Below are 20,375 nucleotides of genomic sequence, written 5' to 3' on the forward strand. Positions count from 1 at the left end.
GGCTGGCCTCAGAGAGACCAAGCATCATGGGAAAGGCAGCAAGGAGGGGCACCACACTTCCCTCAGTAGGGATCCTCCTTGATTGTGGGCTCCTGAGGGGGATGCTGGCTCTTATGCTTTATAGCAGGAGAAAGAAGGGGAGGAAAGTTTTACCAAGAACGGTTTTCAGGCACATTTCTGTGCCAGGAAGCTATCACTCATGCAGGCAATTGGATAAAGATCTTGTGCAATGCATCACTCTGCTCCCTCAAGTCACACACATTTCTTCTTCTGAAGCTCAGCAAATATAATTCCAATTATTTTGCCTCTTCCTCTAAGCCATGCTGACCTGAATCAAAAGCATTTCCAGCCTCCAGAAAGCTTTAACAAAAGCCAAGAAGCCTGGGAGGTCTCTGTGCAAGTCACTGCTGACACAAACCAGGCCAGATGCATGGCAGGTTGGAAAAACTGAGAAAGACACCAACCCAAATAAGCTTTCCTAGCCCACCTAGACCCAGAAGAAAGAGCAGCAGAGCGAAGAGCAATGGATAAAGTTTAGGAAATTAATTTGGGGTTTCATAGGTTTCCTTACTCTGACTGTGTACAACTGCAGACATCAGGTGAGTGGCATGATTACTTAACACTTCCCAGAGACCCAAGATAGCTACAAAACTTCAGACTTCCACTAGGTACCAGTGGCCTGAGACAGCACAGGTCACATGTACCTGTAGCAGCTCTAAGAGCTTCTCCTTCACTTGAGGACATGCCACATGCACATGGCACAGCTTAATCGAGCATTATGTGCTCTGCTGCCCTCCCACCTTCTCCTCCTGTGGTCAAAGCCCAACCTGACCTAGAGTACAGCATGCTGCTTGCTCAGAAAGGAGTTTAAGGGGCTGTGGCCAAGGTGTGCATGGGAACTCAAGGAAAGGATGTGATTTTTGGGGACTTAGCTAAAAAGAGAAAAAAGCCCTCAGCACGGGGCTTTCCCACACCTCCACTCTCACCTTTAGCGAGATGGAGCCACTCTCTCTGTTGAGGGACAGGTCAGCCGAGAGGGAGATGGTGAGGTCCATGCTTTCAGAGGCTGAAGTGCTGCCAGAATCTGAATCCCCTTTGGAGCGGCTGCTGAGGAACGGAGCTGGGGGATCCAAGCTCCCATTGGAAAGCTTCTCCTCTGTGAAGTTCTCCAGGTGGCTGCTCTCTGGTCGCTCCCCGATGCTCTTCCGCTCCTTGCTGCCGGACCCAGGCTTGTCCCCCTCTGTTGAGTTACCCAGCTGCCCAGGCTGTGAGATGATATCTGGCTTGCCCTGGGTCACTGAGGTGGCAGAGCTGGAAAGGGTTTTTGTGGAGTGGTTGCTCTCCAGTTTGTCATTGTCACTGCTTATCCTTTCCTCTGATACTTTATTGCTCTGTCCATCTGTGGTCTCCTTGCCAGTCCTCACAGGTCCATTCACTGCCTTGGGCAAAGAAGAGTCTGGAGGCTTCTCCCCATCAAAACTCAGCCGACTCAGCTCAGAGGGGTCCCGCCTGTGCTTCCCGGGGGGCTAGAAAGAGAGCAAATGGAAGGTGTTGGGTTTTGCACCACCACTTCAACACCAACTGCAAGAGCTGCAAGTCCCCATGCTTCAGACCAAAGTCACCCACAGATGAAGAGTTATTGGGAGGGACATCCCTGGATCCCCAGGTCAGGGACAGATTTGCATAGCTCCTTCCTAGAGCTGGTGGTGCCTCACTGCTGCACCTCGTGCTGCTGGCTTTGCTTCCACTCCAGATTCTCCAGCCTGTACCAGGGCCTACTTTTCACCCTCTTTTTTTTTTTTTTTTAATCACTTTTTGCAAGCCCTTCCTGCAAGCAGGCAGCTGGGCCACCAACCAGCATCATTGTTTCTCCATGCCCTTGGCAGCAACCAAAAAAAAGCCTCTCCCTGGCCAAGCAATTGCTTCCCCCTTAACCTGATGGGGCCCAGAAGAGCTGTAAACCAGCCCTTTGGAGCCAAGACAACTCACCAGGCTCTTTCCCCACCACAGTCACACTGACAAACTTGCCAGCACGGGGCTGGAACCACTCACCGAGGCAGACTCTGATGAGTCCTCATCTTCTGCTTCCTCCCGACTGTCCTCAATCTCTTCCATCACCTCAGCCTTGGCCTCGGCCACCAGCTCACGCAGGGCCCGGTTGCTGGTCACCTTGCTGACAAAGGGATGCTGAAAGGTCCAAACAGAGCATCGGGGAAAGTTTTATTGAAATTGGGCTCAAATTGCTCAGTGCACACAGAAGGGTGTTTGTGTTGAGCTTCAGCAAAAGGCCAGGGAGTCCCTCAAGTTTGCAGAGCATGTTGCATGCTCCCTCCTTCCACACCACCCTCTGGTGCCAGTCAGGAAGCATGAGGCCAGCACACCAGTGCTGCAGAGCCAGAGCACCTGCAGGCAGTGGGGAACAGCATCTTCCAGGTTTTTGGTATTATTTTGGAAAGGGATAGGAGGCAAGGAGAGGAGCTGAACTTAAAACTGGGATAACCAGGTACAATCCAAGCTGGCTGCCATGTGGGCATTGTTAGGCAATGGGAGCCACTTCTATTCCAGCTGGTGTCCATAGAGGCTCTGTAGTTTGCTCCAAAGGGAAAACCATTGCTGTCACTTTTTGGAGCATTTTAGTGGCTAAAAAGTACTATGAACTTTCTAAACAAAACCAGAAATAATCTGGAACCAGTGTAGGGCCCATCAATTTTTTTTTTACCCTCCTTAAGGAGGATCAGACTGTAAGGACACAGGTAGCTGGGACACTAGAAGACCCAGGCAGACCCAGACACCAGCCACAGACCCAGCCCAGGGGCTGGTCCCTACCTCCAGTAGCTGGGCAGCGCTGGGCCGGGTCTCCGGGTTCTTGTCCAGCGCTGTCTTCAGGAAGTCTCTGAACTCCAGGGACCTTTAAACACAGTCGTGGGTGAGAAGCCCATCAAAGGCCTTGAACACCACAGGGGTCTGCTCCATCTCTTTGCAGGCTGTGACCTAGTTTGCAACTGGCCATAATCACCATTTCACTCCCAGCATGGGAAAGCCAGGGCTCACTCATTCTGATTATTTGTAAGAGAATCAGCAACGTGGCCATGTGAGGGACTAGATTTTACCTTACCTGTGACAGCAACAGACAGCAGGACTGAGTGCCAGTCACTGTGCCCCAGGGCCAAAGTAGTTAGGAGAGGACACCAGCAGTTAAGCTCCAAAGGAAGCCCATGGCTGGAGCTGCTTGTGAACAAGGATGCTCCAGGACCCATCCCCACAGCCGCAGTGTGAAAGGACAGCTGCAAAGGAGCAGGAACCCCATAGGAGGGCACCCTCAGCCTGCAAAGCACAGCTCTGAGATATGAAGCATGTCCCTGATCCAGTAGTTCTGGCTTCTGATCTGCTCCAGAGGAAGCGCTCCCACCCTGCCTGCTGGGTTTTTCAGCTGGGTCCTGCTGCCTGAACTGCAGTAACTACACCTGTGACTCCAGTGCTATCCCAGTAATTTGCTGCTGGCTATCATGCCGTGGGATTTATAATGGTTAAAATAAATAAACTGTTTGGATTTTTTTAAATGCCGAGGAGGTGTTTCAGACTTCAGGAAAGAAGTCCCTGAGCTCTTGGCCATCTCCAGGTTTAAAGGAAAATCTGCCTTTCATGCAAAACCGGGATGTTTTGAAAACAGCCAAGGGATCACCCTGGTTTCAGCAGGGCTGTGGGTGGGCAGCAGCTCCCCCTGTGCTGCCTGCACACTGTCAGCCCTCAGCCAGCAGTGCTCTTGGGGCCCCCAGCACACAGCTGGACTGAGAATCCTACACTGGGTTCTCCAATTAAACAATACTGCTATAAAAAAGCATTTTTTTTCCTCTCTTGAAATACTACAGAAGTTGGGAGATGAGCCCTTCAGGCTTTGCTGCCCAAACCTCCTCACCATTTGGAAGGGCAGCTGAGCGTCGGGGGGTCGGACTTGGCAATCTTCAGCAGGACTCTCATGGGGTTGAGCTCGTGATGGGGGGGCTCAATCTGGGCCATTTCGATTAGCGTGATCCCCAGGGACCAGATGTCAGCCTTGTAGTCGTACGGAGTGTCCTTCATGGTCTCGCACATCACCACCTCGGGGGCCATCCTGCAAGGGGCAGAGCAAGGAGCAGGGATGGCGAGGGCTGACAGACACTGCCGCCACACACGTCAGCCTTGCAGCAGCAATTAAATGCTTTAAATAACCCATAGCACTGCACAAAAAGAAGTCGTTCCTCCCGGCTCTGGGTTTCAGAAGAAGCAGCATCTTTGCTAAGGGGTCCAACCCCCTCCCTCTTCCGCAGACCAGCCGAGACAGCCCGTGGAAACCCCCAGGACATTGACATCTGGCGCGGATGTTGCTTCAGACAATAAATTAATCCTCGCTGATTCCATTCCTTCAGCAAGTCGGGTGATTTAGAGATTGCATTTCTGGAATGGCGAGTTGTTCCCATGTGCTTGGAGCCACTTCAAAGCCCACTCCACCCCCTGGGCTGGGGGGGCCGGGAGCGCACACACGCGAGCGCACGTGTGTCCCTCGCTCCTCCAGGCCTGGAGCGTGGTGGCCCCTCAGCCAGCTCAGGGCACCTTGACACTGGGCAATGCTCCCGCACCACTGAGGCTGCTCACAGCTCCCCTCAGGCCAGGGAAACCCTTGCACATGTGGACACTGGCCCGGACTGCTTTTTAAAATCCTCCCATCCATGCTGGGTAAAGGCACTATGGTCCAACACATCCCAAAGGCCATCAGCGTCCCGTTTCTGAGCAAGCCTGATATCAGAGGAGTGACACTCCTCATTAACACAGGATTCCTTAGCAAGCAGGTCGCTCACCAGTAAGGGGTCCCAATGAAGGAGTCTCGCTTCTGCAAGGTTTTCATGTTTTTGGCAGACACTCCAAAGTCAGCTGCAAAGAGCAGTAACATTAGATGCCGTAGGAAAACTGAGCGACTGCTCTGCATTAGCACAGTTGGCTGAAATGCAGATTTAAAAGCAAGCACACATTTAAGGCAATAACATGATACAACGTGCTGTTTCCTCTAAACTGAGCATCAGAAATTAAATTTGCTTTTGGGCACATAACCACCAGGGACCCTCCCCTCCCATGTGCTGTAAGAGAGGGGCATAACAAGCCACCCCTACTGTAACCCAAACCCTACACATCTAGAGGCAAGTTGAGATCTCTTCCACAAACAAACCAAAGCAGGCTACTTTCAGTAGTGCTATTTCATAGCAAAAAGCCTCATTTTGTACCAGAAAAAAACAAAGTGCTGTTATATTTTTTCTCTTCCCTTCATCCCCAAGCACAACAACTACTGTGTATTTCCCTGATTTTATGGCTTCTGTGGAAAGCTGCTGAAGTCAACCCAATCCAAATCAAATTGGTAAGACCTGCAGAGGCTTGCGAGCACACTCCAGGTCAGTTTGCTCTCTGAGATGGACCTGATGGCCTCCAGAGGAGCTATCATCCATCTGCACCCCAGGCTCAGGGTGTTCCTGACTGTGGGTCATCCTTGGCCCAAGCCAGCAGAGTAGTTCTAGACCCCATGGTCATATGAAGGTTTTAATCTTCCCAGGCTAGCTGGTTTCCATCATCCCAAGACCCATCCCAAGTCTGCCCCATAGCTACCAGCACCCCTTGTCAGGGCCCAAAAAGAAATCTGCAGCATTCTGACCAGGCCCTACATACAAAGCTGCCTTGTCATCATCCCCCAGCAGGTAGGTGGACGCCAACTTAAGCCCACAGCAAGTTGGCAAAGCAACCGTTTTGGCAAAACTTGCCCTGTCACCACCAGAGCTGCTCTGGAGATAAGACGAATTCTTCCAGCTCCTAGCCCTGCCAACTGGCACCCTGCACAGGATGCTCAGCAGGCCAGAAAGCATAAAAAACAAGTTCAAAGAGGGATTAAACAAATTCACAAAAGGGAACTCCATCAAGGGCCTGAGCATGGCTGCAGCTTGGGGAATCCTGGTGCCCAGCTGGAGGCAAAGCACAGCACACAGCTCGATGGTAGATCTGGCCTCCCATGAAACAACATGAAGTCTCCCCCCATCTTCTCCTGCCTGAACTCATTGGCCAGAAGGCAAGCAGCTAATGTCCCACAGGCAGAGCAGAAGACAGAGAGCATCCCTCAATGCCTCCCACGCTTGGGTGCAGCTGAACCCTATAACCCAGCTCCCAGCAGCCCATGGCTGTCCTTAGCATAGTGTGAAATGGTCCCAAGCAGCACCAACACCCGGGGCCACTCTCCCAACAAGCTCACCCAAGTGAGAACCCACCACGCTCCTGCACCAGGTGGCTCACCAAGCTTGATGTCCCCATCCTGGGTGAGGAGCACATTGCCTGCCTTCAGGTCACGGTGGATGATCTTCTTGCTGTGGAGGTACTGGAGAGCTTCCAACATCTGGCGGCAAATCACTTGGATCTGGGGCTCAGTCAGGCCCCGGTCTAGCTCTGCAGGGAGGGAGAGAGCATTAAACAGGACAGGGATGAGAGTGATGTCCCACCTGCACAGCAGAAAGGCATGGGCTACCCAGCGGACCATTTAAAAACCACTATCCATGTGTCAAAGCATCAGGAGATCAATGCAAATCAGCCTGTTAAGTTAATTTATTCCTTAGGCAGCACCAGCCTGGAGCTGCTGGTTTATAGCTCCCTCCCGGGGACACACAGCTGAGCTGACTGGCACAGGAATAGTGGATGAGGGGGATGAGGAAGGGGATACAGGCACACTTGTGACAGGGGTCTGAGCTGTGCACACATTCCCTGCAGACAAGCTGGGTCTCACCTGGTGCAGGGATGATGCTGCAGAGAGGACCTCTCACCCCAGGGAGCTACCCCTGCTGCAGAGGGGCAGCCTGGCCCCTGTACATCAGGAGGGTCAGACCACCTCCCAAAGCAATAAGCAATAAAATCCTCAACAGCATTATCCCCACCCACTGCTCTGAGTTGGTTTTTTAGGTAGCACCAGGTACCAACACACCAGCTCATACCTTGCTGCCTGTTGCTATTTCTGAAAGCTGCAGGGACACACAACCACCAGCACAACCTCCCTGCTGAGCTCTGCACAGCCACCTTCACTGTCTGAGGCAGCTTTCCAAGGCAATGGCTCTGCAAACCATCAAACCTCCAGATGGTTAGCATCATCTGAGCTCCCTCCCTCTGCAAACCCCTTGTAGTGCAGATCCCCCCTCCAATGGCCCAAACTGCACAGCCATGATGGAAACTGATGGATGGACCCCAGCAAGTGGGACAGATGCTGATTCACAGCAAGGACCTTAACCAGGTGCTAGGGGATGGTGGGTCAGCCAGTGTGTTGTTCATCCTCTTCCATGTCAAAGTCCACCTTGCTCAGGGGGAAGATGATGATTTTCACTCTCCCCAGAGCATCTGGCAAAAGTGAGGTGCAGCAAGCCACAGGTCTTGTACAAAGGACTTCAAAGGTTTCTGGTGGGGATGGGGAAGTGGAATAGGCAGCATCCAGCAACTGTGAATTTACTAATGCTGGCAGACCTTTGAAGTTCTGACCCCAGCTCCTCCTGCCCCCCTCACCTCGGGGGTGACAGCACTACAGCCACTTGCTCACAATGTTCTAAAGCACCTACTTTAAAGAAGATCCCTAATGGAGGCACAAGCTTTAGGGACTGAAGCAAAATTTTGAGTCCTTACTTTCCTGGGAAATAAACAAGAGAGGCCTTTGGAAAGATCAGAGCTGAAAGGGAGTAACCCCAAGGAGAGACTGGTCTGTCCCAGGGGATCCAGGCAAGAAGTCAGAAAACTGTGTTTACCTCATGGAGTGGGCGTCACCCGCCTGGGGTCTGTGCAGCCCTAGTACAGGGGGGCTGTGACACCAGCAAGGGCGTTTTTGGGGAACACCCACATGGTCCCAGTCCCAGTTGCTCTATGTGGAAGGGAGGAGTTAACACTGGGAAGATTCCTGGAATTACTGCGAACTGCAGTTTATTTGGACACTCGCGCTTCACCAAATGACCGATACCATACAGAGAAGCCAGCAAGGAGATCCTGGGAGATTCATCATGACAGGCACCCAGATTAAACATCTCAGCCCTGTCTTTCCCGGGAAGCTGTGGGAACGGATCCCAAGCACTCGGTTCCTCTGGCAGATAAATATTTAAAGCCATTTTTCCCCTCCAACCAGACTCTCTCTTCTCCCCATGCCTTGTGATCTGCTGATCCCAGCAGCATTTAAATCACAAAAGGACATGAAAGTAGCTCAAGAAATGTCCTGGGGCTGCCACACCTTCTGCTCTGGGTATGAAAATAGGCAAACTCATGGGAGAGACATGGTAGGTGGAGAAGCTGGGGCACCCACGTCTGCTGTCTGTCCAAAGGTTGCCCCTGAAAAAGTGCCAGAAGGCTGGAAATGCCCGGCGGGCATTACCCTGAGCAGGGAGAAGAGCCCGGCACCGCCCGCTGCACTCACCCAGCATGGTGGCATCCACAGCCCCGCCCGGGCAGAACTCGATCATGATCTGGGGAGAACAAAGAGAGAGGAAATAGTTAGGCCCATGTCTCACCAAGCAAAGCCCACCAGGTGGGGGAGATGATACGAAGCGCTGGGATTTGCTTCCCCACCTGGCAAAGCTGCCCTTTTGGGGATGCAGAGGCTTCCGTACTTGCCAGGACACAGCCCCCAGGTATCCCCAGCACGAACCATCAACCCAGGGACAGATCCTGCTCACAGCAGCTGTTTGGGAGGGAGCATCCCCCTTGCTGTGACATCCCCAGCAGTTGTGCTTGGCCTCACGCCCCATACCTGGACGCCCACCCCGAGCAAGCAGCTTCAGCTCCTGCTTCCTCTCTGTTTACATCTTTCCCCATTGCATTTTGGAGTGAGGGCTGCTCCAGAGAGCAGCCTTGCCAACAGGATGAGATAGCTGTCATAGCTGGGAGCTGACGTGGCTGGGAGAAATCAGGCAGGATTTTCTTTGGCAGTTGAGAGATGGGGAGGGCTGTTGGGTCTTTAATTTTTTTCTACCCTTTTTTTTTTTTTCCCGTCACATTGCTCAGTAGTTCATTGCTCTCTTGATTCTGAGCAACTTGAGGGGAAAATAAGTGAATACAGAGGTTGGCTACATTGACCAGATTGATGCTGTTTTTCTCCCAGGGACGTGCACAAAGTCCTGACAGTGAACCCCACACCCACCCACCTGGTCCTTCTGCTCCCCCTCTTGGTGGGCAGCATCCACAGGGTGGGCTTTTCTTTGGCAATTTGGGAATGAGGGCCCTGTTCCCCCTCACTGCTGCACAGGCTCAGCCAGCGCTGTTCCCAGGGGGCCTCAGTTCCAGCCACAGCTCCCTGCTCCCCTTCAGGGCAGATGCTGCTGCTCAGATAAACAGATTACAATTTCAAGCAGCCAGGGGTTATGAGGGACAAGAGCTGCTTCACCTCCCCAACAAGCTCTTCTTCTCCTTGTTGAGGCAACACAGGGCAACATACTGGAGAGGTGAAATGCCAGAGTTTATTTTGAGGACAAGGACTGAGGCAGTGTTTACCAGCACAGCTCTCTAAGCCCTTCAAGTGGAGGTCATGTTATGAAACACTGCCCTAAGTACTGGACCAGGAGCTGAGGGGAGAAGGTTCAAGCTCCTTCTTTCCCATGGTTTAATCCTGCAGCTCCAGGAGAGCCACATCCTACCCTTTTGCCCTGCATTTCCTATATGTAGAAAAGGGAAATGTTATTATGGACCTGGACCAAGGTAGAAGTCAAAAATTCTTTGTTTTAGAGAAGGGGGAGAAGGATCAGGTGCTGGGATTCAGCAAACCTTGAATTGCTCTGCAAGAATGTGCCCAGGTCCAAGAGTCAGAGGGGAGACAATGCTGGGAAAATAAACAATCAGGATCGTTTCAAACAATTATTTTTATACTGTTCCTCATCATGTTCATCAGAGCAGACTAACACCATCAGCAGATACCAGCCCTTCCTGATCTCTATAGACACCAAAGTGCCAGAAGCAAACCCCAAACAAGCCCCATACCAAAGCCAACCTGCCAAGTCAAAGCCAACCTGCCCAGCGGGAGGGCAAGGGTTTCCCCTTGCTCTGCGAGGCTGAGCAGACACGCAGGGCCCTGCTGGCACAGCCAGCCTGGGGATGGAATCTCCACACAATTGTACAACGATCCCACCTGTGGCACCTGCCCTCTGCCAGGCCATCCAACCTGTCACTAGCCCAGACAAGCCAAGAGCGGGCAACCACGGGCTGCAGTACTGGAGCCCAGGGCCTGCAGAAGGACAGTGTAGACCTGATCCAACATCCCTGATCCCTGAATACTGCAGCCTTACACTGTGCTCTGGCTGGCAGATAACCTGCCTGCACAAACGAGTCTGTCTCATCACTGAATCACAGCCCAGGTTTTGTTTGTCTCTCATGAACAATCCTTGCCTGTTCCTGCCAAAGCAGGTGCCTCAGGAACTCACCTAACCAAAGGGGGAGGTCTCCAGGCTCAAGCAACAGCCTCCTTTATGTTCAATCAGTAGAGAAGGTCTGATGAAAAGCTTGTCTCTGCTACCAGGCTCAGCTCTTGAATCTAAACAGTCCCAAAATGTCAAACAACTCAGTCCCAGTCAGCTGCTAACATGGCCCTTGCCATCCAGGAGAGCCGGGTGCTTTCATTACTGAAGCTCAGCAAGCAGCTTTGCAGCGTTTGCCTCTGTATGTCCCAACTACATGAAGTTCCCTGGCATCTCACACAGCTCCTCTTACACAGCCTGCAGAACGAGAAACATAATTTTAATTTTGAGGGGGTTGACACAGAAGGCAGCTGGCTGGGTGACAGCCACAGCCACCAGAGCCTTGGGAACCCAGCGTGGTTCCCACTGCCCAAGGCAGATGTAGTGCTGAGGTTTCCTATCAGGGGCACAGCCAAAATGTGCTCTGGTTACACACAATGAGCTTTTAAATGGGGAAGGGCCAAGCACAGCACACTCTACTCTGGATCTGTGTGGGATGTATCTAACCTCACCAAGTTTCATTTGGGTTTGCAGTCTAGCAATGAGAAAGTTAGAAATCAGCCCGTCTGAACCAGCATGACCGTGTATGTTTATGCAGGCACAGCAGGCTGCAAGCCAGGCACTGGGAATAAGGGAAATATGGAAAACTTAAAAATATGCATTTTCAACAAGGGCAGAGTTGCCAAAAAATAATGTCGGGTGTGGCCAGATAGTCTGAACATCCAAAAAACTAATGGGCTCATTTCAGCCCAGAAAACCAGATTTAAATAAATGCAACTGGCAATCCCAGACCTCATTCACCATGCACACTTCCTTCCAGGAGCAGGGCCAGCCTGAAAAACATTTTACCATTGAAGAAGGTAGGAAGGCAGGCCCGGTGGCAGCAGCACACAGATGTCCCTGTGTGAGCTGGAGGGTGCAGGAAGCTCATGGAGAGCGGAGGCTGCACAGGCACCATTCCCAGGCCCACAGTGGGGTGGGGGACGGTCAGACAGTTACTGACATCCCAAAGTGGGCAGCCTGTGCTCTGACTATGATGAGGAACGAGTTGGGAGGATTTTAGAAAAGAATTGTTGACAAGAGCCTGTGTATCTGTGCACCCAGGAGGCTGGTGATGGACCCAAGGGCTACTTAGGGTCCATCTCTGCTTCGGACTGTTTCCATGTGCTTTGATACATGGGCTGTCCCAACCACAGCTGGAGCAGTAACCACTCTAGTGACAGTGACAGTCTGAGTGCTGCACCAGGCTGCTGCCTGTACCATGCTCGGCTGGCCCCAGCAACCCCCTTGTGACCTGCAAGACCTGGGACCCAGCACAGGGCTCTCTGTGGAGCCACAGCAGCACCACATAACAGAAGTTTCACACACCCAGTCCCAAAAAAAGCTCCTGCAGTCTTGTGAACCAAAGGTATGACACGTGTGGGGGTCTCTGCTTCAATGCTGACATCCTGAAAGTGGTGTCTTCACATCCATTAGAGACAGGGGGAGCACCCAGACCTCCTCCTCACCCAGGGTCAGGGCAAGGGGGCTCTGAGCACCTTCTGCAGGGTCTGCAGCAAGCAGTCTCGAACAGGGCTGGAGCAAACATCCTGTTTATAACAATTTCCTCCACACAAGAAATCCAGGGACTTCCTTGCCAAAAGCTGCCCAGCCCCTCTACTGCACTGGGCTCCCGGGGGACACACACTGCAGCAACCAGAGCTCTGCTTCCTGCTGCCCCCTCAAAACTGTTATAAATCCTAGGGATTATGAACTATTGGCATTTTTGTTTTCAGTCCACAGGTAGCTGCAACCACACCTGGCATGGCAGCTGCCACCACTGAGCTGTCAGCCTCCCAGCACAGCCAGAGCCCCGAGGTCTCAGCTCCAACACCACGGCCAAAAGACCCAGCAAACATGCTGGGCTCCTTCACAGCTCAACAGGGACACGTGAGCTGCACACACAGGAACAGATTTGGGCAACTGGCTTCTAGAACCCACTCTCACTGCCTCTCAAACCTCTGGACCACAATTTGAGCACTGTTATTTAAGAAAAATTAAATGAGCCCTTTTCTCTTGTTCCTTTAATGAAGCAGAATGACATCTGCATGCAGAAGCCACAGTCTTTCCCTTTCAAGAAATTTCTGCTCAGGCAAAATGAAATTTAAATTTGAAAGCAAAAGTCCACTCAAGTTAAAGAGCTTTGCTGGTGACCTTGATTTTTCCTGTGGCTCATTCTAATCTTGCCTTCAGGCACAGCAAGACCTGGAAACCTTTTATAGTCCAAGTGGGAACGGGGCATGCAGAGGGGACTGGGGCCCTTTTCTGGGCTGCTCAAGTAATACATGATTGCCTGGGAGGAGGGGAAACAGGGTCCAGTGAGCCTGGGGTTGCCCAGGTGAATAAATATACATACATATGTATGAAACAGCTATGGCTTAAATTAAGAGCTCTTAAATACGCAGGTCTTCAAGTTGTACCAGATCAAGAGGCACCACACATTATGAAAAAGCATGATATGGCTTTGCAGCTCAGGACAGCAGATATGGACACTGCAGGAGAATCCCTCCAGCACCTTACAGCAGACAAGGGCCAGAGGGTGACCAGCCCAGAAAACAAAGCAAGGATGCATCACAGCCCAGTGCAGTTTCTGGGTCTGACAAACCAGAAGTGGCACCTCCTGGCCATGTACTGAAGTTCTGATTACTCCTCCCACCTTGGGCAGGCCCGGTCCTACCTCCTGGGTGTGCTCAAGCTCTTAGAACTTTCAACATTAAAAAACCCCCAAAAACCAAACAAAACACACACACACAAAGAAGAATAAAAAATCTTATCTTGAAAGGTATTTTTACCAAACACTGCACAGTCGCCAAGGGTGGAACAGCTGATGTCCCTGAACTGAGGTTTGCAATGGAAGCCCAATTAAGAGGGGAAGACACACCCTCAGCCCAACTCTTACTCATCTGATTGGCATGCCAGAGGGCAGGGGCCCACAACTGTTCCCTCTGCAGCAGGGCTGGCAAAATGCCTCTTCCAGTCAGAAAGGGAGAGAGGTGGGGGGTAAAAAAAGCCATCAGCTGGGAAAGTTAGGGGCAGCTCATCTCAGCAGTGCTGGCCCTGGGCAGCCAGGCTTTCCCATGAGCACTGGGAGGCCAGCAGGTCCCGTTAGGACAGAGAAGCCCTTGGCTGGCAGCCCAATGGCTCTCAAGTCACTGGAGGTAGCGGGTGCCTTCAGGCTCTTCCTGTGACCTTGTTGCTTTTGCAGTTGCACGTTGAATAGCCCGCTTGCTTTTGGAGTCACCGTGGTGCTCCAGAGCACCCAGGCCATTACTACATGAGGGCATGCCATAACCACCCAGCCACCTCCCTTCCCACTAATCCCTGAGCATCAGAGGGCACAGAGGTTGCCCGTGTCCCCAGGATCCATCTGCCCTCAGATCCATCCTGCCTGGCCCAGAAACTGTTTCAAAACTGAAGTACTTCAGCAATTTCCTCTCCTAATCTGCAGCAGAGGCTTTCATTTTGTTTGTTTAAGCAGCTGCCCACCACCGGGGAGAAGATAACCCACAGCATCCTGCTGCTGCAGCCTCCATCGCCCACATGCAGCCTCGTAGCTCTGCCACATACGTGGGGCAACTTAGAGGCATCCTTGTCACCTACAGCAGAAAGCACCCTTGTATTGGCATGGAGGGACAGGGGAGATCAGAGAAGCAAATGTGGTAAAGTAAACTCTGCTCCATTTATAGACCGAGCTGTTGAAGGGAAATGCTTTCCAGGTTGCCTCCTTGCCCACCATCGTGCCTGCTCCACCTCCCCACTCTCCAGGATGCTGAGTTGGCACAAAGATCCTGAGGGGGATGCTGTCATTAGCAGTGGTCACTTCCAACTCTGAGTTCTCCAAGTTCAAGTAGGGCATGGAGAAGGAACAGGGTGTGCCACAGCTGGCCTCAGCCACGCTCCCCATCAGAGGTTTTGGTCCTTTCCCATGAAGAGCTGCCGTTGCAGGCAGAGCACAGCAGGAGGAGAGCGGCAGGTCCCTTGGGCCCCACGCACAGAGCCAGCAGGGAGGGGCAGGAGGCAGGAGCTGGGGCAGAGGTGCCTGTGTGGGTACAGCAGCGAGGAGAGCAGGGCTTTCCCGGCATCGCCCACCCGCCTACAGGAAGAGCAGAAGAAAAGCAGCAAACAGCAACTGCTCCTGTGATTCAGAGGCAGTGCAGTGACGTGGGGGGAGGCAGAAATCCTTCACATTCAGCAAAAAAGCAACAAAGGGACAGAAAAAGGAGCCTGAGTGAACTGGGGGCCCTGGCTGCCTGTCAGCACCCCTGGTGCTGCAGAGAGAGATGAGCTGCCAGACATAAAGGGTGGTTGAGGACGATGGTGCAGAACAAGTAACGGGGACTCTCACCTACAAACCCTCAACAGCCCCTTGGGTGCTGTGCTGGCATCCCCCCTGTCCTTGTTTAAGCCCACTGCCTCCCTGCCCGCTGGGCCCATCTGCTCAGCTAGCAGGGCCACAACCTCACCCTTCCTCCCAGCCCATCAAGGCAATGGACAACACTTCCCATGATGAGCCCCAGCTTGGAGGAGTGAAAGGACCCCTCTTGTTCTGGGGTACGGGAGGAAAAGGGGAAATAAACCCCTCATGGTGACTTCTACGAAGCTGCTTTTTAGGCCACAGCAAGATGGCCAGACCTGCTTTGCTGTAAGGGGATTGCCCAAAGGGGGAAGTCAGGATCCTCTCCCCACCGCAGCGAAACCGGTGGCTGGGAGGCGAGAAGGCAGCCAAGGCAGCACTCGCAGGCAGCGTCACCTCGGGCGAAAACCACAAGGCCTGCACCACCGCCTGGATTTCCACAGACACGTTGAGCAACACCCGCTGCCTGTGCAGCTGCAGAGCCCTTCCCTCCCCAGCCCCCGCACTGCCCCTCCATGGGGCACAAACAGGGACACACAGCTCGGTTCCTCCCGCAGACCCCCAGCCCCAAAAGCTGGTGCCTCCCTTCCGCCCTGGGAAACGGAGCCGCAGCGTTCCTGCCCTTCCTCTACCCTGCGGAGCAGCACACGGGAACTCACACCCCCCTTGGCAGTGCAGGAGGAGCCCACCTTGGGAACAGTACCCTCTGTGTGCACCTCCAACCCACCCAGAACATTTCCTGGCCTTGGAGGGGGACAGAGTCTCCCTTCAGCAGATGGAGCCCCGGGCAGGAGCGGGGTTGCTGGAGGCCCCCCACACAGCCCACACCGGCGCTGGCACCCGTAGCACTGGGTGACTCGCCAGCACCACAGGAAATGGTCTAGACCTCTCCATCTGAGACAGGGTATGAAGAAGTCATGGCAAGGCAGGTCTCTCCTCCCAGCATTTGGATCATGCACCACGGACTAGACGGGCTCCATCCCGAGCCCTGCAGGAGCAGTGGGAAGCTGAGGGCCCGGACAGTCTCTAGGGCTTTTGGTCTTGATGCAGAGGCAAAGGAGACTGAACAATTCCAGGAAAGCATCTTTCTGCAGACCTCAGTCCTGGTTCTGGAAGAGCAGAAAGTTTCCTGTCCTGTTGCCAGTGATGGTCATCCATCAGTTGCTGAGCACCAGCTTCCCCATCCAGTTCATCAACACAAAGTCACCCAGCAGCTTGCTGGTGGCCATCCCACACTACTGCTCAGCCCCATAATACACACACTGTGAAAAATAAAGGACAGAGGCAACAGTTAGCTTGGATCACTGGCTCTGTATGTTACTGTAGCACTGAGAGAACTTGGACAAGATCAGGAACATCTCGAGGGGGGGCCAAGATCTGCACAAAACCTGTAGAGAGGATGCCCCCGCTCCAGAAACCTGGCTGCAGTGAATACAAAGTGCAACACAAAGAATATAGGTGGCCATTTGTCCAAAATCTGCCCAGATAAATGACAGATCTGGACCTCAAGCTCCATTCTGAGACCACTGTGTGCCAGAGGCACAGAAACAGAGTCCAGTCCTGCATGCAGACCAACCACCTGGGACACAGGCAACAACTTCCATGCATATCCTGGGACACCGGCACTGCCTCTGCAGCCCAGCTATGGCCTGGACACACAGAGAGGCTGATGCTCTCCCCATGAACATCTTGAATCCAGCCCCATGTGTCTGTCAAGGCTTCCACCCACACTTGGTGCCCCTGAACACCCAGGCACAGGGTGAATAGCCACCCCTTGTGGCTCTGTCCCCTGTCACTCCAAGCCTATCACATCTCTGGGGCTGATGGACTGAGCCCATCCTCACATCTCCAGCAAAAACTCTGGACACACTTCTACCTCCAAGGGCTGAGAAGGGGGCTTCAGCTTCTGAGTGACACAAACCCCAGAGGACAGAGCTGTTCCTCACTGATGGAAAGAACGCAGCGATATATTTAGGCACAGAAACTGCATTTAGTCACGGTCAAGGGGCACGTCCTTTGTTCCCTCTGTTTGACATCTGCCCCCAAGTTCTGGTGGTGAAGAGCCAAGCTATGCTGTCCTGCTGGCTGCAAGTGGAGGCGAGACAAGCAATGCTGGATCAGCTCCTCTTTTTCCACCATAGCATAGGGTCTTGAAGGACCACAGGGGCTGGTTTTGGGGAGCACCACCTTGGTTTTTAAACACCACTGGGTCAGGTCGACTCTCTCCTTTAAAAACCAAGGGCTGTGCTGACTGGTAGAAGTTTTGTGTCGAATCTCACCGTTATCTCAGCCAGCCTGCCCTGCTCTGACTGAAGTCCAAGGATTAAGTTTACATTATGGAGTGGAGGGAGGAGGTGGATTGCATTCCTGCACCCACTTAACTTGGCACTTTCCCTACCACCCTCCTGCTCAATGCTTTTCACCCAACATGTGCCAAAGGGCTGGAAAAAAGCAGGGAACAGATTATGCCAGTGTTGCTCGTAAACCAGATGGACTGACTCAAAGCAAGTCTGAGCTGCTCTGCCTATTTGCTGGAGGCTGAACACAGGACAAGCCGTTGCAGCAGCCTGCTCTGCACCAAGGACACGTGCTGTCCCTCCCTGCCTTCCTCTGGAGCCCCACAGGCAGTGTGCCACCAACACAAGAGGGGACAAACATCCCAAGAACCACCAGCGCCTACAAAAGCCACCAGCTCCATGCTCCCCGCTCCCCTCCAGCTGCCATCAGCCCTCAGCACAGACTGCAGAGGCCATGAAACAATACAGAAGCCACCAGAAGCCTCTTTGCTGCCACAGCAGAGCACAAATGTCAACAGCTTGTCTGACATGGCAAGTATGCTGTAGGTGGAAGCAAAATAATTAGCTCTCTGTAAAAGAGTGCTCCAAGCTTGCCAATTTTCCCTTACAGACAAGGACACTATTCACAGACTTTAAATATAATAAACCTTTTCTCCCTCCTTCTCTGAACAAAATAACCTACAGAGAAAAATATTTGAAATAAAAAAAAATAATTAAAAAAAGGTCTGTCCCCATAACCAGTGTGGGAAAGAAGATGCAGGGCAACAAGTGAGGAAACCCAGGGCTGCTGGAGTTTCAGAGCAGGGAAACTTCCTTGAGAACACAGTCAGACAACACCGTGTACTTCTCTTGAAATGCAGAGCTCCCTGCTGATCACAGGGAGACCAGAAATGAATTTTTCACATCTAAATCCTTCTGCAATGACAAAATATTTCCTTGAACTACTCCCCCAAACACAGGTGGGCAGAAATATTCCCATTCCTATTGAAATTTTGGCAGTACAAATAAAAAAGTGTAGTTTAACCAAACAGTTTTGATGTTGCAAAAAGCATCCCTCCCCCTACCAGAATCACACAGGGCATTGAGTTCCTTCTAACAAGGGCTGATATCTGACCCCTTTGAATTCACCATCCTGACTTGCTAACCTGTATCCCAGAGGGACGAGAATGCAGGACCATCCATGGCCAGCAAATGCAAAGAGCTAGGAGATGCAGACCAGCAAGGGTCAGCATGGCCACCACCAGGTGGTGGTACCCGGGATGCTGAGTGCTTCAGGAAGGGTTAATTGCAACACACATAGGATGGTTCACAAGCTCTCCCTTCAGGAGCCAGACCATGGCTCCAACTGCACCCAGGGCTCCCAGTCTCAGGCTCAGCAGAGCAGGGATGGCGGGAGAAAGGCCAGTGCTCTCCTTTGCTATAGAAACCAGAAAAACACCCAGGAGATGGCTCTCTGCCCGGGCACAGGGCACAACCTTTGCTCTTTAAAGAGCTGTGACTGGGATCCCCCTTCTCTCACCAAGTTAATCAACACTTAGAGGCTGCTCATTTCACCCAGGGCATTTGTTATTGGATGGGCAGAAAAATGTATAAAATCCTTTAAAATAAACATCGAAAAAGAAAAAGTTACTTCTTCAGTGGGAAGATTCACCAACCTCAAGCGCCCCGAGTTGCTGCCAGCAGCTAAAATAGACAATGCATTTCAGAAGCGTAGAACTCACAGTGAGAGCTGGAGTTTGACCCAGGACAAGTTTCCTGATGTCTTTTATTAACAGCCAGCAGTTCCAAAACAGCCTCAAAGCTTTGCCTCGGCCAGGAGGACAACTTGCTGAAGAGATGGCAAAGGACTTTACGAGATTTCCACTCCTAGAAACAATTATTTGTTCTGATGATCCCCAAATTCACAACACAAGGTGTCTGGGTTCATCACACAACACTACAGTAGTGCTACTTAACTGTTTCAGTGAGGGCTTTGAAGTCAATGGAAACCACCCCAAGCCATAAGGTCTGCAAAAGGCCACCCCTCCCTCCCAAATGACAACTTTCAGGCTATAACTGAAATAAAGAAGTCTAAACCTACAATCTGTCACTTGTTCCAGAGCACAGGCTGAAGCTAGGTTTCAAGGCACTGTCTCCTATACACAGGTAGCTCATAAATATTAATTTATATGCAAACATTGTTCCTTAGCATTTCCCTTGGTAAGCCAGCCAAGTGGGAATGTGGCTTATTGGGATTCATTTCTAAACAAAGTTTTAAAGTGCTTTGAAAACTGATTTGCCTATAGGCTTCTTGTCTGCTGCTTTCTCTTCATAAAACTATGGCCTTATGGTTATAACTCTGGACTGGGATTCAGCACATAAGACTTATTCCCAAGTACCATTTACCTGCTGGGTAGACTTTAGGCAAATTCTTGTCTGTGTCTCTGCTCCCCTTCTAATAACCAGAATAATGACACCAGGTCTCTTTTATAAAAGCATTCCACTGTGTATAGATGACAAGGGTATGTAATCACAAGCATTATTATTGCTTCAGTAACCTTTTCTTGTAACGTTATCCTGCATAAAGGATGGTAGACAAAGGCTTCTATTCTAGTTTGTGTTGTCACATTGCTACCTGTAGAAGCACTCTTGAAGTTGGCTGAGCTCTGGTAAAATATCTGCTGCATAAGTTGTTGATGGTGGTTGATCAAAATCACTCTGTTTCCATCTCTGCTTTATGGGAAAGCCCCAGCTTTACTCCCAACAGGATTTCCAGTGACTTGTCAGGAGTCTGAATGCTATATCTCACATTCAAAAGACAGAGCAGGTATGTTGGTTCCATGCAACCTGCTGCCCAGCTTTACAGAAGATGACTTAGACCTCCATGTCTCTGGGAGAGGCAGTAAAAAAACTTGCATAAGGACGAGGCAGATAGAAACCTCACTGCTTTGCAGGCAGACAGGGGGTGTCAGGGACCAGAGGGAGGTGACACAAAGACACCTGCTCTGTAGATGAGCTGGTGGAGACACAGTGCCAAGGTCAGAGCAGCAATGACCAGCAACACTTGGGTCAACTATGCTACTCCAAGCAGCAAACTGCTGACCTAAGGAACCCAGGGAAGTATCAAAGAAAACACTGGGCTACATCACTTTTTCCAGTTTCCTTCCCCTCCAAGATTATGTGCATCCAGCTGACCCTAAGGACAGGGAGGGGTCACAGTGATATCCCTGC

General features: G+C 51.8%; 1 protein-coding gene across 2 annotated transcripts in view; it reads right to left on the bottom strand.

Moving 5' to 3' along the window:
* The window catches only part of STK10 (serine/threonine kinase 10), a 49,563-nt gene that overhangs the window by 11,142 nt on the left and 18,046 nt on the right, over positions 1-20,375 (bottom strand). The window contains exons 1-8 of one of the 2 annotated variants that reach the window (XM_051631636.1): positions 10,443-10,535; positions 8,447-8,495; positions 6,307-6,456; positions 4,836-4,908; positions 3,917-4,111; positions 2,827-2,908; positions 2,053-2,187; positions 987-1,526 (exon numbers count right to left, since the gene is read on the bottom strand). In XM_051631636.1, the coding sequence (XP_051487596.1) occupies positions 987-1,526; positions 2,053-2,187; positions 2,827-2,908; positions 3,917-4,111; positions 4,836-4,908; positions 6,307-6,456; positions 8,447-8,492 (1,221 nt within the window). In that variant the 5' untranslated portion in view covers positions 8,493-8,495; positions 10,443-10,535. Of the gene's footprint in view, positions 1-986; positions 1,527-2,052; positions 2,188-2,826; positions 2,909-3,916; positions 4,112-4,835; positions 4,909-6,306; positions 6,457-8,446; positions 8,496-10,442; positions 10,536-20,375 lie in introns of those variants that run through there. The other variant, XM_051631635.1, reaches the window with a different exon arrangement.

The sequence above is a fragment of the Apus apus genome, chromosome 13 (assembly GCF_020740795.1).
Source record: "Apus apus isolate bApuApu2 chromosome 13, bApuApu2.pri.cur, whole genome shotgun sequence".
Lineage (NCBI taxonomy): Eukaryota > Metazoa > Chordata > Aves > Apodiformes > Apodidae > Apus > Apus apus.